Source organism: Arachis hypogaea, chromosome 15 (genome assembly GCF_003086295.3).
Source record: "Arachis hypogaea cultivar Tifrunner chromosome 15, arahy.Tifrunner.gnm2.J5K5, whole genome shotgun sequence".
In the NCBI taxonomy this organism is placed as follows: Eukaryota; Viridiplantae; Streptophyta; class Magnoliopsida; order Fabales; family Fabaceae; genus Arachis; species Arachis hypogaea.
Genome location: NC_092050.1, coordinates 142,122,504 through 142,139,617, shown reverse-complemented (window position 1 = coordinate 142,139,617; position 17,114 = coordinate 142,122,504). Strand labels below are relative to the sequence as shown.

At 30.2% G+C, this 17,114-nt stretch overlaps 2 protein-coding genes across 14 annotated transcripts; both read left to right on the top strand.

Annotated features, from left to right (window-relative positions):
* The first annotated feature begins 5,461 nt into the window (after positions 1-5,461).
* On the top strand, positions 5,462-10,315 carry LOC112749097 (uncharacterized). Of its 3 annotated transcripts, none has more exons than XM_029293338.2 (3): positions 5,462-5,586; positions 5,687-7,229; positions 9,250-10,315. In XM_029293338.2, exon 2 carries the CDS (start codon positions 6,177-6,179, stop codon positions 7,218-7,220), a length of 1,044 nt encoding a protein of 347 aa, XP_029149171.1. In that variant the 5' UTR covers positions 5,462-5,586; positions 5,687-6,176; the 3' UTR covers positions 7,221-7,229; positions 9,250-10,315. The 3 variants fall into 3 exon arrangements, 2 of the variants coding, with proteins under 2 accessions (XP_029149171.1, XP_029149172.1); XR_003814433.2 differs by having other exon boundaries at positions 5,543-7,229; positions 9,250-9,320; positions 9,941-10,315; XM_029293339.2 differs by having other exon boundaries at positions 5,475-7,229; positions 9,941-10,315.
* A 2,110-nt stretch (positions 10,316-12,425) lies between these two features.
* On the top strand, positions 12,426-16,325 carry LOC112750989 (uncharacterized). 11 transcript variants are annotated; one of them, XR_011872400.1, is made up of 4 exons: positions 12,426-12,542; positions 12,649-14,193; positions 14,685-14,831; positions 15,794-16,325. XR_011872400.1 is itself a non-coding variant. In XM_072217048.1 (3 exons), the coding sequence occupies exon 2, from the start codon at positions 12,688-12,690 to the stop codon at positions 14,179-14,181; it is 1,494 nt and encodes a 497-aa protein (XP_072073149.1). In that variant the 5' UTR covers positions 12,426-12,542; positions 12,649-12,687; the 3' UTR covers positions 14,182-14,193; positions 15,794-16,325. The 11 variants fall into 11 exon arrangements, 5 of the variants coding, with proteins under 5 accessions (XP_072073149.1, XP_072073150.1, XP_025655730.1 ...); XR_011872396.1 differs by adding an exon at positions 15,584-15,631 and having other exon boundaries at positions 12,431-14,193; XR_011872399.1 differs by having other exon boundaries at positions 12,649-14,831.
* The last annotated feature ends 789 nt before the right edge of the window (positions 16,326-17,114 follow it).

Sequence of the window (17,114 nt, the reverse complement as noted above, 5' to 3'; positions counted from 1 at the left end):
TGTACTTGTTTTGAACTGAGTTTGTTTGTGTGTCGTTATCAATAAGTAATTTCGATACATTCTGAATTTAAATAATGTGCACTTGGTCTGTGCCTGTTTTGAATATGGGTTTGTTTGTGTGTTGTTATAATTAAATACTTTTAGTGTATTTTAGATTTGAATTGTTATACGTATAAAAAAAGACGACGATGATGACAATAACAATAACAATAACAATAACAATGATGATGAAAAAAAAAAAGAAAAAGATCAAAGAAATTCAAATGAGAAAAGAAGGAATAAGAGGAGAAGGAGATGAAGGTGGTCAGAGACGGATTTACTTGCAAGTATGTGGAGCAATTGCCCCTATTAAATTTTTAAAGCCAAATAGTAAGTATATATATAAGTATAAAATACCCCTTTAAAATAATAGGTTTGCCTCCATAATTTTCTTTTAAATTTATGTGTGAAAAATCTAAGTTATTAAATAACAACACAATGATAAAAAATTATCGAATTATATAAATTTAATCTATTTATATTAAAAAAACAAATATGCTCGAATAAATAATAATAATAATAATAATAATAATAATAATAATAATAATAATAATAATAATAATAATAATAATAATAATAATAATAATTATTGAAGGATTACTATGTGTTCATTACACACGCAGCGGAAAAAAAATAAAGTAATCCTTAAAGATCTATTTTGTGCTTAAATTTTATTCTAATAATTTAATATATAGATCAGATCTAAATACCTTTAGACGCTTTAGTAAAAATCACTTTCTCCTTCGATAGTACGAAGGCGCTATGCGTATCCACACTAAGACCAACATTTGCTGTCAACTCCTTGACTAATGGACATCTGATCTAAATTGAGAAACCTCTTGCAACTCTTTGCACGCCATTAAATTCTTCTCCAAGAATCAGGCTCACATACATTTATGTGTGTAGAGGTAAAGGAATAACAACCCTTGTTATTCTCTCTGTCTTTCTTATGTTTTCTTCTATTCTTGGCATACATATATATAGTATGAGATTTGTTTCTGATTTTAAATTTGAATTTCAATTCAAATTTAAATCATATCTTGTTATTTTAAAGTTGAATCTTTCAAATTTTTGAATCATATCATAACTCAATTTAAAACAGAATCAGTTAGAATCTCATCTAAATTTAGAATTCAAGTTTAGAAATAGAATAACTAATTATTCTCAAATCTCATATAATATTCTCAATTATCATACTATTATTATATTCTTGGTGCTAGCAAAAAATATAATAATATTCCATTTGAATTAATATAATTATTTATTTGATCAAATCAAATTAATAATTAAATAATTCTACAGCAAAGATTAGAACACTCGTTAGTGTGTGACCCCATAGGTTCAATACTAAGCGGGTAGTAAATTAGTCATACTAAATTTACTAATCAAGGTTGGCGTCTAGCAACACTCCTCAACGACCCAATAGTATGAAGTAATACATTTTTACTAAAAACCTTAGAAGAACAAAGTATAATTCCTTCCATCTTTTCAGCTTTTGGTTAACCCTTAGAGTATGGTTTAATTGTCAAACTCTAACTTGTTACCATTATTATAATGAACTGTGAATGACCTAAGAAACTCATTTCTTCATTCATTCAATCCCCTTGGCCAAGGTTCTATTCATCTCAGTCATTATAATCATAGAGCTCAAACTCTTTATCGAGAGTTAACGGATTCCTTATTGACTAATCACTAATTCTACAAGTATTTAAATCATACCCAATATCCATTCAACTAGCACCCTAGGGTATTAGGTGTCCCGAATCAAAGTATAATAAATACATTGTTAATTACTATGACAGTCGCAGGTCAAAGGAAACTCTATTACTGTGTTCATCTTGAGAATATCCTATTGACAAATATACGTAATTATAACCATTAGGAATTCTCAAAGTGAGTCAGTTCAATGGTCATATCTCTATATGCACCATCTATATATATAATTTAATAAACGAGATCTATTAATCTTCATCCAATGAAGACCATTATATATATATTGATCTTTCCGGATTATTAATGTCCTTTTTAATAATCCTATGACCAAGAACAATTTAGATTAAATTATAAAAGATTTATCCCTTAATATTATGATCACTATCACAATGATAAATCTCTAAATTTAATCAAGGACCTTATTATATTAACATTTTAATATAATAACAATAACGAATTATTTGACACGTGATTGATTGGATTGTGGTCATACTACTTATTCCCAACAACAATAATAATAATAATAATAATTTAATTAGTTAATTATCCAAAGTCAAATTTAGTTTCTCAAATAAAAATGACACTATTAGTATTTAATAGTTTTTCAATTTAATTGAGAAAATATATTATATATCGTTATAATTTTTACTATTTTATTATAATTAATTTTGTCTTAATTTTTTACTATGAATATTATAGAGTGTCAACTCTCTAATTAAATAATAAAAAATATTTGAATAATTATTTAATAGAAAAAATTATTTATATCTATATATAAAAAAAATTGTGGTAGTTTGATTTAAAATTTTATTTTTTTAATTATTTTTGTATTTTTTCTTTAGTCTTATATTTTTTATAAATTATTTAATTATTAAGCTATAATTTTTTTGTGTTTTATAAAAAATAATCAATAAAATATGAGTTGATGAATATAGAGGATATTTGACAAAAAAAAATACTTTTAAATTAGTATAGAAATTAAAAAAATACTTTTAAATTAATATACTTTTTGATGTGTTAATTAAATTATTTAAAGTTTGATTAATATATTTTGAATTTTTAATATTTAAATATATTTATGTTAATTTTTTATTATTTTTATATGTTATTTTTGTCCCCACTATTAAAATTTTTTAGATTCATCACCGGCAGAAGGTAATGGTGTGGTGATAGTGGTGACGACGATGATAATGAAAGAAAAATATGAAAAAAAAAAAAAAAGAAAGAAGAGAACAACACGTACAACAAACAATACAACATAATTTTAGATCCTTAATTCTAAATTCTAGACACTAAACTAATACTAAAAAAAAGTTCACAAATTTAGAGATTAGAATTTAAGATTTTACGCATAAGATTTATGTTTTACGATATCTGAATTAAACTTTACGGATTATGATTTATGTGTTATGGTTTATAAATTTAAGGTATATCGATTTATGGTTTACAATTTAGTGTTTATTATTTAGGTTATTGGGTTCATGGTTTGCAGAATAGAGTTTACAATTTATCTTTAACAAAATTATTGTTTATGCTTTAGAACTTAGAATTTACGATTATATATTTTTGATTTATAAATGATAATATATGATTTATGGTTATTAGTTTCGTGTTATCAGGTGTCATATTATACAGTTTATGTGTTATAGTTAAAAAATTTGTGTGCTATGTATAAAAATTTATATGCTATATTGATAAATAAATTTGTGTTATGTGCAAATTTTAGTGGGCTATACTTTAAAAATTTATATGCTATGCTTCAAAATTTGTGTGCTCTCCAACAAAAATTTGTGTGTTGTAAAAAGTGTAGAAGCAAACTATTTAAATTGTGCTCTAGTAAAGCACTGGAGCGTGCATCACGCGTTTCATTTTGAGAGTAATTTCTATTGTAGTTGAGTCAATTTGGTTGAATTTGGTTGCGAAAATGACTTGTATATATAGTATTTTTTTAAAAAATATATTAAAATATTAAGATTCAACAAGTAATTCTACAAATCGATTTTTCAATTATTGAGTTCTACCATATAAATTAAACAATAATAAAAGTTATAATTTTAAAAAATTTAAATCTTTTAAATTTTAAAATAACTACTATATTATTCAGTGAGATTTAAAATATTAAAATTTTAAATATATAATCAACAATAATTTGATAAACTCATTTAAATAAAAAAAATTACTATAAAAAAACAATTTGAAAATATAAAATTTTAAAATATAAATAATAAAATAATTTTATAATAATTTAATTATTTTTATTATTTTATGTAAAGAGAATTTTATTTATTAAGATCTAAAAAATAATATTAAAATTAATATTATTAAAAAATATTGTAAATTTAATATTATAAAAAAATAAAAAAATTTATATAAAAATTAATTTGATTAATTTTTAAAATTTTAGGAATGAAAAATAAATTATGTCTAGACTTTCAAAGGTATTTTGATTATAAAAAATTTCTTTATATGTCAAGTGACATGTGTCGTCTTAGGTGTCCCTGACATGTCAACTAATCACCTTAAGACACGTGACATTAACTTATTACATCATCATGTCACGTGACACTTAACATGATACGTTATTATCTAATTAATAAAAGCATCAATTTGACTTATGTTTTATTTTTAAAGACTAATATGACTAAAAAAATCTTTTAAAAACAAATTTAAAAAATAAATCATCTTTCTATGACGAATTTAATCATAGTTGTCAGAACCGAACTGGTGAAGTTATTGGGTCACTGGTTCAACCGGTTGGTCACTGGTCGAACCGATTAACTCGGTATAATTAAATAATTATATAAAATTTAATTATCTTTTTATTATTAGTATTTTTATAAAAATAATTATTATTTTTAAATTTTAATAATTTATTAATTAGTTTATATTTATTTTATTATTATATTATTATAGGTGAAAAGTCACATACAATTGTTTTTTTGTGAAGTTGATATTTAAGAACCGTTGACTAGTTTAACTAAATATCATCTAGCGATATTCAACTATCAACTTCATATGAATACAAAAAATAAAATAATATATTAAAAAAATAATATTAATAGATATCAATTATCATATAATCATGAAAAAAATTGTGATTAATTAAATTTTTTGTTTATCTTTTTAATTTGTATATATTTAATAAAATTTATAGTTAAATAAAATGTAATTGATTTAAAAATGAGTGACTTTGAAATTAAAATAAATTGAATATAAGTGAAAAGAAAGAATGCTATATGTATTATAATTTGTATATTAATTGATGAGAATCGCTTCAACTTGGTGGTAGAAGCATGCTTGCTTTATGCTGTAGGAAGGGTTTAGAACCCCTATGGAAGCATTTTGAAAAATTTTTCAAAAATTATCACAAGCCTTGACGCCTTGACACTTGGCAACGTTGGAGGGTTTAGAGCACAATAGAGTTGCAGATCGATAGTCCATTGTAGATTTACTTTCAAACCGAGCAGCTCGGATCGGTCCGGTTTTTACCAGTTCACACCGGATTTGACCGATTCTCTACCTTAGACGGTTAAAAATTTAGATCGGACCAATATTAAATTCAGTTTATTAATTTTTCCGGTCGAACCGGCCGATCCGATCCGATTCTGACAACTATGAATTTAATTATTAACCCAAAAAAATTTCTCTTTTTTATTTTTTTATATCCAAACAAAAAAAATTTATTTTCTATTCATTTTCTTTCTCTCATTTTCTCTTGAACCAAACATAGGGCAAAGGTCGAATAAGTGAAGAAGTCTTCAATACAGCACATTCCTCTTGAATCTTGATTGCAAACATGTTGTCATCGTTCTCATCCTCACCAATCAAATTAAGGTATGCTCTTCAAATCCCAAAGCACTCTCCATATTCTGTTCCCCACTCTGCTCTCCGTCTTTGCTTCCCTTCCACTTCATCCGTACCCTCTCATTCTCAGCCCCAATCACTTGATGAAGCTGTTGATTCCTTCACTCGCATGCTCTCTATGCGTCGTACTCCTCCCATCATCCAATTTAACAAGATTTTGGGATCCCTTTCTAAGACGAAGCATTTCCACGCCGCCGTTTCCCTTTTTCAGCAATTGCAAGCCAGGGGAATTGCGCCCAGCATAGTCACTTTGAATATCTTAATCAATTGTTGCTGCGGCATGGGTCGTATGACGCTTGCTTTCTCTGTGTTGGCCAAGATTTTCAGAATGGATTATCAACCTGATACGGTAACATTCACAACAATCCTGAAAGGTCTCTGTCTGTGGTAGTGTTGAAAAAGCAGTGTGCTTTCATGACACAGTGCTGGCTCATGGATTTCACTTCGACCAAGTCACTTATGGGACCTTGATTAATGGGCTCTGTAAGACCGGACACACATCAGCTGCTATTCAAGTGTTGAGAAAGATCCCACGGTATGGCATTGCTCCTAATGTCTTCATGTACAGCTCAATTATTGATAGCCTCTGCAAGGATACACTTGTAAGTCAGGCTTTTCATTTATTTTCTGAAATGCTTGCTAAGGGAATTTCTCCCGATGTTATCACATACAGTCCTCTCATTTTTGGATTGTGTCTTGTGGGTCAATACAACGAAGCCGTTGATTTACTAAATCATATGATGCTTAAAAACATTACTCCAAATGTTTATACCTATAGTACTTTGATCGATGGGCTATGCAAGGAAGGAAGGATCAAAGATGCTAAGAATGTGTTGGCTGTGATGACAAAACATGGTGTCAAACCTGATGTGGTTACTTATAACAGCTTAATGGATGGGCATTGTTTGGTTAACGAGGTAAATAAGGCAAAATATGTATTCAACACAATGGCTGAGAGTAGAGTGTTTCCTAATGTTCAGAGTTACAATATCTTGATTAATGGCTTCTGCAAAAGTAAAATGGTCGATGAAGCCTTGAATCTCTTTGAAGAAATGCGTGGCAAGAACTTGGTTGCAGACACGGTAACTTACAACACTCTTATTGATGGCTTGAGCAAATCAAAGAGAATCTCTTGTGCTCTGGAGCTTCTTGTCGAGATGCATGAAAGAGGTCAACCCGCTAATGTAGTCACTTACAATTCCTTGTTGGATGGGATATTCAATATCAAACGAGTTGACAAGGCGCTTATGTTATTCAAGGAAATGAAAGAGAGTGGCATTGATCCAGATATATATACATACAACATACTTATAGATGGCTTGTGCAAAAGTGGAAGACTTAAAAATGCAAAAGAGATATTTCAAGATCTTTCAATTAAAGGCTGTTCTCCAAATGTGAGGACTTACAATATTATGATCCATGGGCTCTGCAAAGAGGGATTGTTTGAAGAAGCAGTGGCCCTACTGTCGGAAATGGAAGACATTGGTTGCTTGCCAAATGCTGTGACTTTTGAAACTGTTATTCGTGCTTCGTTTGAAAAAGATGAGAATGACATGGCGGAAAAACTTCTTCGGGAAATGGTTGCTAGAGGCTTATTGAATTGATAAAAGAAGGTAATATACATCAACTCAAATTGAAATTACATCTCATTGTTGCTGAATATGTATCATAGTTTTGTAAATTCTGTGTCTGTTGGGTCAGAGGACTTTGGCAATGCCATAACATTAATTAATTTTGCACTTTCGATTTTTGCAATTGCTATCATCCTTTTGAATTCCACTACTTTATTGATTCTTTAGTTGATATTCCTAGTTATAGCTTACAGATTTAGTGTTTAAGATCTCTTTATAGCAATAGTGTTCTTTACTGTTATTCTATGAGATCATGTATTTATCATGCTACAAACTAAGCAAAACTAAAAAGATTGAAAATTTGTTTTGTTGTTTGTTGTTTGTTCTCTGCTATTCTGTTGTGCAACTTATTTTTCCGTATCTTTGTAGGTACCATATATATATATATATATATATATATATATATATATATATATCAAACTAATTCCTATGACTTTTTATCATAAGCAACCATGAGCTATTGTTTATTTGATTGAATCCTCTGGGAATTGTTGTAAAAGGAATTTAAATAGGTACTAAGGATTTATTTTTAGGCTATATAGTTTTCACTTCCATCTTAAAAATAAACCCACCTTCTAAAATGCATGTCCCCTCTTTTCATCAACCTAAGCAACATCGAGTCAAGGTTAATATGGTTCAGTTATTTCAAGATTTTTGGCCATTTTCTTAATTAATGCTACTCAGTTGTATTGCTTGGAAATTGCTTCTGCTGAAAATATGTACATTATGAAATACTTTTTCGGAGAATGTTTTTCTGTTAATTCTTAGATAAATTACTTCATTATTTCTTGTGTAGATATTATTCCATTGTCTCTAAGTCTCTGTTTATTAGCATTTTAAAAGAAGTTACTGGCTTGGAGTTTTGTTATGTGGTGTTTGTGATGGGGGTGTTAAAAGTGAAACAATACAGAATTCTCTGAGTTTTCGCTAATATTTGCCTCCAAATACTAATTTTCCCTGCACATATCCTTCCAATTCCTAATTTTCGATCATCATCATTCAATCATAATTTTTCTCTCAAATGAATTTTTTTATTACCATCATTCAACAATAGCGAACACTTTCAGGACTCCAATAATAGTACGATAGCTCCAGCATCGTTGTACTTGTTTTGTTCTTATCAAATTTAACACTCATGCTTTACTTTAAAATTTTTTGTTTGGTAAAGTTTTATTTCAGAAGTCAATTACATTATTTTTTGTCAATGTGACTTCTTCAGCCATCATAACCTATACGTATAATATACATGTTATGTAATTTTTTTGTCATTATAGTACAAATTCTATGTTATTATTTTTATCGTATTTGTTACGTATATAAGGGCATTTAAGTAAATTCTTCTTCACGGGAATTTCACATGTTTCCGTTGAGCGGGTACCTCAATCCCAAAAGTAGAGTGTCAAAATATATATTCAACACAATGACCCAAAGTAGAGTGTCACTTGATGTTCAAAGTTACAATGTCATGATTAATGGCTTGTGCAAAAGTAAAATGGTAGATGACACCTTGAATCTCTTTGAAAAAATGCGTCGCAAGGACTTGGTTCCAGACACGATAACTTTTAGTATTCTTATTGATGGCTTGTGCTAATTAGGGAGAATATCTTGTGCTTCAAAGCTTCTTGTTGAGATGCATGATAAAGGTATATAATCACATACAATTCCTTTCTTGATGCTTTATGCAAAAACCATCATGTTGACAAAGCACTTGTTTTATTCAACACAATTAAGATCAAGGCATTCGCCCAAATATATGTACATACAACATACTTATAGATGGCTTGTGAAAAAGTGGAAGATTTAAAAATGTAAAAGATTTTTCAAGATCTTTCTGTTAAAGGCTATCATCCAAATGTGTGGACATACACCATTATGATCAATGGGCTTTGCAAAGAGGGCCTGCTTCATGAAGCATTGGCTTTCTTGTCAAAAATGGAAGATAATGGTTGCTTACCAAATGCTGTGACTTATGAAATAATCATTCGTGCTTTGTTTGAAAAAGGTGAAAATGATCATGCGGAGAAACTTCTTCGTGAAATGATATCTAGAGGCCTATTGCAAGGAGAAAAGTAGGTGAGATTCTTCTTGTTAGACATCACAGAAGGTTGTTTGTATCTCTTTCTTTTTAACTTGTCTTTTGTTACCTTCTTGCTAATCATCTATCTATTCCATATTATTGATGCTTCTGATTCTTTCTCTACATGATGGTGATTTTTTGTTCTGTTTAGCCACACTGATATTTTCTGTCATTGCTTATTTGATGTCTTTTTGTGTCAAGGTGGTTGTCACATGTGTCTTGTTGGGGGGGGGGGGGGTATATTGTTATTTCCTTTTTTATTATATTTGTGCTTTGATGTTAAGTTATTCCTAACTAAGTTTGTTTTGATTTCATTATTCAAAGGGAATCACTTGTTAAGTTTCTCTACACTCTTGTTATTGTCTTCCATTCTTTTCATTTTCCCATGCAGCAATATACTTGCAGATGTAGCCATCTAATGTATTTTGCTGATGTGTTTTAGTGATTATTAGTTTACAGAGGTTTTCTACTTAGTTTTTGCTTCTTCTTGTTGTTAGTAGATTAACCTTCTGAGACTTACCTAAACAAGTGAAAATGTAGATGTTCTTTCAAGAGTTTGTAGTAACTAGCATGCAATGCTTTTTTATGTGTTCAACCTTTATCGTATTTGCTTTAGCTCTACTATGCAGATGGTGAAGATAGAGAATCATTATGGACATGCGTATGTGATACCAATGGATTCCCTAAAGCGGCAGTAGGTGTTCATAGCTCTAGTTGCTTTAATCTTGCAACTGCACCTGGGGTGTCTTCCTTATTCCGTTTTGCTTCCAACTTGAAAGCTTTTCAATGCTGCTACTGCTAAACCAATTATTATATGAATTAAAGACATCATAGCGACGTGTGGTCATGCATTGGGATGCGACATTGTTTTATATTGGTTGTTGCAGACTAAATAACGCTCTTCATTTTTTTGGATTTGGGATGTAAACATAAGCCAAATTAAATTATCATATAAATTAGAAATAATTAAATAATTTTATTTTTAAAAAAATAATTAAAATATCTAAAGAATTGCTCGTCAGGCCAACAATATTTGTGTTCTACTTTCATGTTCTTATGTTTAAAATAAAGTACACACAAATCTCATTCGTATAAAGTTATGGACCTAGTAAGAACATTAAGAATATTTCTTTTTCGGTTTTCTAAGAAAAAAACACAATGACTAATCTTTTTGCTACAAATCATCCTATTAAGAACAAATGACTAATTACAAGATGCTTTTCTAACTTCTTAATCAAGGGACCGAATGATAAAATACGAAACAGTTATATCACCAATAATATGATCACACATAGCAATGTAATGTCCAAATAATCCATATCACATTTATATCACTTATAATAAGCGAGACTTCTCCCATATGAAAGTCTTGTGATTTTGGACAATACGGGGTGTTAGAATATTTGACACCACACTCAGTTAAAAGTTAGAACATTGTTTAGCTCGTGTTTTGTTGCTTCTACGGGTTTGTTTGCTTTTATAAATATGTAACACAAAATTTTATTGAAATTTTTGCTCATGATTGTTTAATATCAATATAGGCTTTTAATTTTAAATTATTTGGGACTATTCACTAGGATCAATTTCACATCATCTTGAGTTTTCTGCTATTTAATTAATAAAATCCTAAGCTATGGTCTAAATAGAATAAATTGTTCTTTAATGATTTTGCTAAAAATGTTTTTTTTTTCATGTATATTAGCCCGCAAAATACAAGTGTTACAATGGATAAACATTCGTTTCTAATTAAATATTTTTGTGAACCACCAGCCTCATTTTCCTCAATTCCATTTCTTCAGTTGTTATACAATGCTCTCTGGATGAAACTGCACCTCCTGCAATTTTAAAGACTAAAACTTTAGCCTAGACTTACCAGTTAATAAAAGTAGTGAATTCCTACTTTGATAATCCGAAAAATGCTCTATCTTTTCCTTTCGCATCATAATACACCGAAGAACTTACATAACAATTAGTCTAGTTAAGAAATTTACATCATAACAATTCATTAATAAACATGATTGATATTATGTCATTCTCAATATACTAGTTGACCTTGAAGAAGCTAAATGACAAGATATTGCAAAATTATAAAACACTTTAGAAGAAATGCAAGGTCAGCTAGATGAAGGCAACAAAACTAGCAATTGAGCAAGCACCACAGTAATTAAATAGGATTCTATTGTGGACAATACTAAGCTAGAGTTACTGGCAAATAAAAGTGAGGAATAGAGGTAAGTATAAACTTCTGTCTTAAAATGGTATGTTTTATTGTCAGAGAAAAATGGTGAAAACAATAGAATTATTTTAAAAGTTCCAATACATTTTGCAGATAAAATTTTCACCCAAAAAATTATATTATATTTTTAAATAATATAATTTAAAGAGAGGAGTATACTTTTAACTTTGTTTTTAAAAAGAATGTTATGCCATTTATTACTCGAAATTTAAATTACAAAAAATAGAAGCAAATGTGGGGAATGAAAATTATAAAAGGATTCCCCATGAAATAAAATTGATGATTATTTACAGAAGAATAGAATTACAGAAGAATATAAATTCCAATCCAACATGAATAATATCAAATTCAATATCTGTCTACTATACTTACATATATGCAAATATGTACCAAACTAAGAATCTATTGATCCTCAAACACAATATGAATTTATATACTTATCATCATCATTTAGTTATAGCCACCATGAAATCAATCGATCAATTACCTATCCACATCGTCAAAAACAAGACGTAATTTCTAATTACAAGAACTTCATCAAGACTCCATGTAGTTTTCATAGAAAAAGCGAAAAAAATGGAACCTGATGTGTTTGGAGTAGGTGCCAGAGGTAGAGGCGGAGGAAAAAGGAATGAAGTCAGAGTTGGTGGCGAGGAAGAGAAACAGGGCGATGACAGCGACACACATTGCACAAACAGCTGCGGAAGAAGACAGACTGCCCAAAACGTGAAGAAGCCTAGCAGAATTACAAATTATGTTTAAGGGTGGAGAGGGGAAATTTGGAAACTAAAAATCATAGGGGTAAATGTAGAATTACAAAAAAAGAAAACAGAGGGTTCAATTTGAAATTACTAAAATCCGTGGCCTAAATAAAGATAGTAAAAGCAGAAACAATAACCTCGAACAAGCTTGATTCTACCCTCACTCTGTTGGTGGTTGCAAGAATGTTGTCATTCCTCTCATTCTCACGAATCATGTTAAGGTATGCTCTTCAAATCCCAAATCCCTCTCCTTATTGTGTTCCCTATTCCGCTCTCCGTCTTTGCTTCCCTTCAACTTCATCCCTACACTCTCACTCTCACTCTCAGCCCCAATCACTTGATGAAGCTGTTGATTCCTTCACTCGCATGCTCTCTATGCGTCGCCCTCCATCCATCATTCAATTCACCAAGATTTTGGGATCTCTTGCCAAGACCAACCATTTCCCCACCGCCATTTCCCTTTTCCAGCAATTGCAACCCAGGGGAATCGCTCCCAACTTATTTACTTTGAATATCTTAATCAATTGTTGCTGCGGAATGGGCTGGATCACTCTTGCTTTCTCTGCTTTGGCAAAGATTTTCAGGATGGGTTTTCAGCCTGATACCGTTACGTTGAATACACTCATCAAAGGTCTCTGTCTCAGTGGTAAGATTGAAAAAGCACTGCACTTTCATGATAGAGTGTTGGCTCATGGATTTCACTTCGACCAAGTCACTTATGGGACATTGATCAATGGGCTCTGTAAGACCGGACACACATCAGCTGCTATTCAAGTGTTGAGAAAGATCCCACGGTATGGCATTGCTCCTGATGTCTTCATGTACAGCGCAATTATTGATAGCCTCTGCAAGGATACACTTGTATGTCAGGCTTTTCATTTATTTTCTGAGATGCTTGCTAAGGGAATTTCTCCCGATGTTACCACATACAGTCCCCTCATTTTTGGATTGTGTCTTGTGGGTCAATATAAGGAAGCCGTTGATTTGTTAAGTGATATGGTTCTTAGAAACATTACTCCTGATGTTAGTACCTATAGTATTTTGATCGATGGGTTATGCAAGGAAGGAAAGATCAAAGATGCTAAGAATGTGTTGGCTGTGATGACAAAACATGGTGTTAAACCAAATGTGGTTACTTATAACAGCTTAATGGGCGGATATTGTTTGGTTAATCAGGTAAATAAGGCAAAATATGTATTCAACACAATGGCCGAGAGTAGAGCGTTTCCTAATGTACGGAGTTACAATATCATGATTAATGGCTTTTGTAAGAGTGAAATGATCGATGACGCCTTGAATCTCTTCGAAGAGATGCGTCGCAAGAACTTGGTTCCTGACACGGTAACTTACAATACTCTAGTTGATGGCTTAGGAAAATCAAGGAGAATTCTTTGTGCCTTGGAGCTTCTTGAAAAGATGCATGATCGAGGTCAACCTGCTGATATAGTCACTTACAGTTCTTTGCTGGATGCTTTGTTCAATATCAAACAACATGACAAGGCACTTATGTTATTCAATCAAATGAAAGAGTGTGGCATTGATCCAGATATGTATACATACAACATACTTATAGATGGCCTGTGCAAAAGTGGAAGACTTAAAAATGCAAAAGAGATTTTTCAAGATCTTTCCATTAAAGGCTATCGTCCAGACGTGAGGACATACACTATTATGATAAATGGGCTGTGCAAAGAGGGCCTACTTCATGAAGCATTGGCTTTCTTGTCAAAAATGGAAGACAATGGTTGCTTACCAAATGCTATGACTTATGAAATAATCATTCGTGCTCTGTTTGAAAAAGGTGAAAATGATAACGCGGAGAAACTTCTTCGTGAAATGATATCTAGAGGCCTATTGTAAGGATAAAAGTAGGTGAGATTCTTCTTGTTAGCATCACAAAATGTTGTTTGTATCTCTTTCTTTTTAACTTGTGTTTTGTTCTCGATCATCTTTCGATTCCATATTAATGCTTTTAGATCTTCACATGATTGTGATTCTTTATTCTGCTTTACCCACACCTAAGTGTTTTCTTTGTTGTTGCTTATTTTATGGCATTTTCGGTGACTAGATGGCTGTTATATGTGGCTTGTCGGATCTATCATTATTTCCTTTTTTATTTTTGTAATTATATATGTGCATTGATGTTAATTTATTCTTAAGCTGAAATGGTTGTGATTTTCATCATTCAAAGGGAATCCTTGTTAGTTGTGAAGCTTCCCTGCACTCTTATTGTCTTTCGATCTTTTCATTTCTCCCATATTTAAATTAAACTCCCATGCAGCAGCATATTGTCTGATGTAGCCTTAGATGAAATCTCAAATGTTATTTTGCAAACATCTTGTCATTTTTCTGCGTTCATGCAGTTATACCTGAAGCATATTGTACCAAAGCAATCAACTTGATAAAAAAGATTACTGATTCAAACTTCAAAGCCAAAGGATTTTGATCAAACACTAGCCTCTTGCGCATTCTCCAAGCACCCCAAAGAGTAGCAAGAAACATTTGCACAGGTTAATGCTCAAAAAAGTTGGAATACTCTATCATGAATTGCATGTTCCCATATAATCATGTTGAGAAAAATAATAAACCTATAAACTTTACAATTTAAATGGGAAACTTTGGTGGTATATCCGGGCTTTTAAGTTCGAATCTCAATAAAGCTAAAATACTGTGTTAAGAAACATTTGTGTGATCAAATCTGGCTTTAATGAAACAATTATGGTAATTTTATATGATAGGAATTGTTCAGTAGAGAGTATTTTCATTTGTTAGCTGAGCTAAACTTTCATCTTTATGCTGGCTCTACCATAGATCAATTGATTCATTTGAAGCGTTCTTGGAGTTATCATGAAAAACGTTGGTCCATTTGTTTGTTGTTTTTCTTTTTCACAAAAAAAAAATGACATTAAAAATTTTGAAAAAATGGCATTTATCATTGTCTTTTTGAGGTTTTTTTTTTTTTTTTTATAAAGATGGAAATAGAAAATAACTAGTTTGTTTACAAGGGCAAGCAATAGCAGAAAGCCATTGGATTTTATTCAGATGCCATTAAACTAAGCAGCAAGAATGCAACATCCTACAGTAATAGGGCCCAAGCATCTAAGTCTTTATGTATTAGAAAGCATCTAAGTCTAGTAGGTAGATACTGAATATTACTAGCTTAGACTATACAAGATGTGGATATTACGTTTATCATATTGGATTGAAAATTTGAAATGGCTTAACATTCACAAGTTCATTTCCCTGACATGCACATATGCAGTTGAGCAGTGTTAAGGTAGTTCGAGGCAGGTGTTGTGCAGCTGTTTGTGTAAGATCAAGCTTTGCACTTTTAGTTTTGTTCCATTTATATCTTTGTACCCTTTATTGCTGAGATTGTTAATTTATCCATCAGTGGCATTTATTTTTGTAATTAAAGATTGATTAATAAATATGATGATAGTTGCTGAATGACAATTTTAAGTGCATTTAGGTGAGGGAATGATGAGGAGCTTATGTGAATCCATTGGTGGATATCAAAGATTGAAAGAGTGTTAAACATCACATGCTGCTGCTGCTGGAATTGACATATAATCATAGCTACACTCTCACTCTCACTACACTCTCACTACCCTTCCACTTCATCCCTACACACTCACTCTCAGCCCCAATCACTTGATGAAGCTGTTGATTCCTTCATTCACATGCTCTCTATGCGTCGTACTCCTCCCATCATCCAATTTAACAAGATTTTGGGATCCCTTTCCAAGACGAAGCATTTCCACGCCGCCGTTTCCCTTTTTCAGCAATTGCAAGCCAGAGGAATCGCTCCCGACTTATTTACTTTGAACATCTTAATCAATTGTTGTTGCGGCATGGCTTGTATGACGCTTGCTTTCTCTGTATTGGCCAAGATTTTCTTTGTGTCAGAGTGGTTGTCATGTGTCTTGTCGGGATATATTGTTATTTCCTTTTGAGAAAATTCGACTCCCCTATGCGAAATGCTAAAATGACACTTCTCTCTATTTTATAAATGTACATTTTTCTTTTTTTTAATTTTTAAAAAACCTCCTCTTTAATTCATTTAAATTTTTTATGTTAATTAATATTAACTTTATCCATTTTTTAAGAAAAAATAAATTATTTTTTGAAAAAATATCCATTAACAAAAATTTTATTTTTTATCATTAAATTTTGTTTATCAAAATATCTTTTTAATAAATTATTTTTTTATTGATTAAATTATATTTTTATTAAAATATTTTTAAAAAAATTAATAATTAAATTATTTTTTTCTAAGATACTTACCTTTCAATAATTTTTTAATTATTAAATTGTGATTTTATCAAAATTTTTGTTAATAATTATTTTTTTTTACCAAAGATAAGAGACTCAAACCCGCAACCTCTTAATTAAATATGGAGAGACTATGCCATTTGAGTTATAACTCATTGGCATTGTTAATAATTATTTTTATATTAAATAAAAAAACGTACTACTGTTAATATATATATATATAACAATTAATATATATTGATATTGAAAAATAATGTTACTAAAATTTTTTATTTAATTTTAAAATAATATATATAGATATTGAAAAATTAATAGTAAAATATAAAAAAATTGTTAACAAAAATTTTGGTAAAATTATAATTTAATAATTAAAAATTATTAAAGGGTATTTTAGAAAAAAATTTATATAATTATTAAATTTTTAAAAAAATACAATTTAATCAATAAAAGAATAATTTATTAAAGAATATTTTGGTAAGCAAAATTTAATGATAAAAAATAAAATTTTACTAATGGGT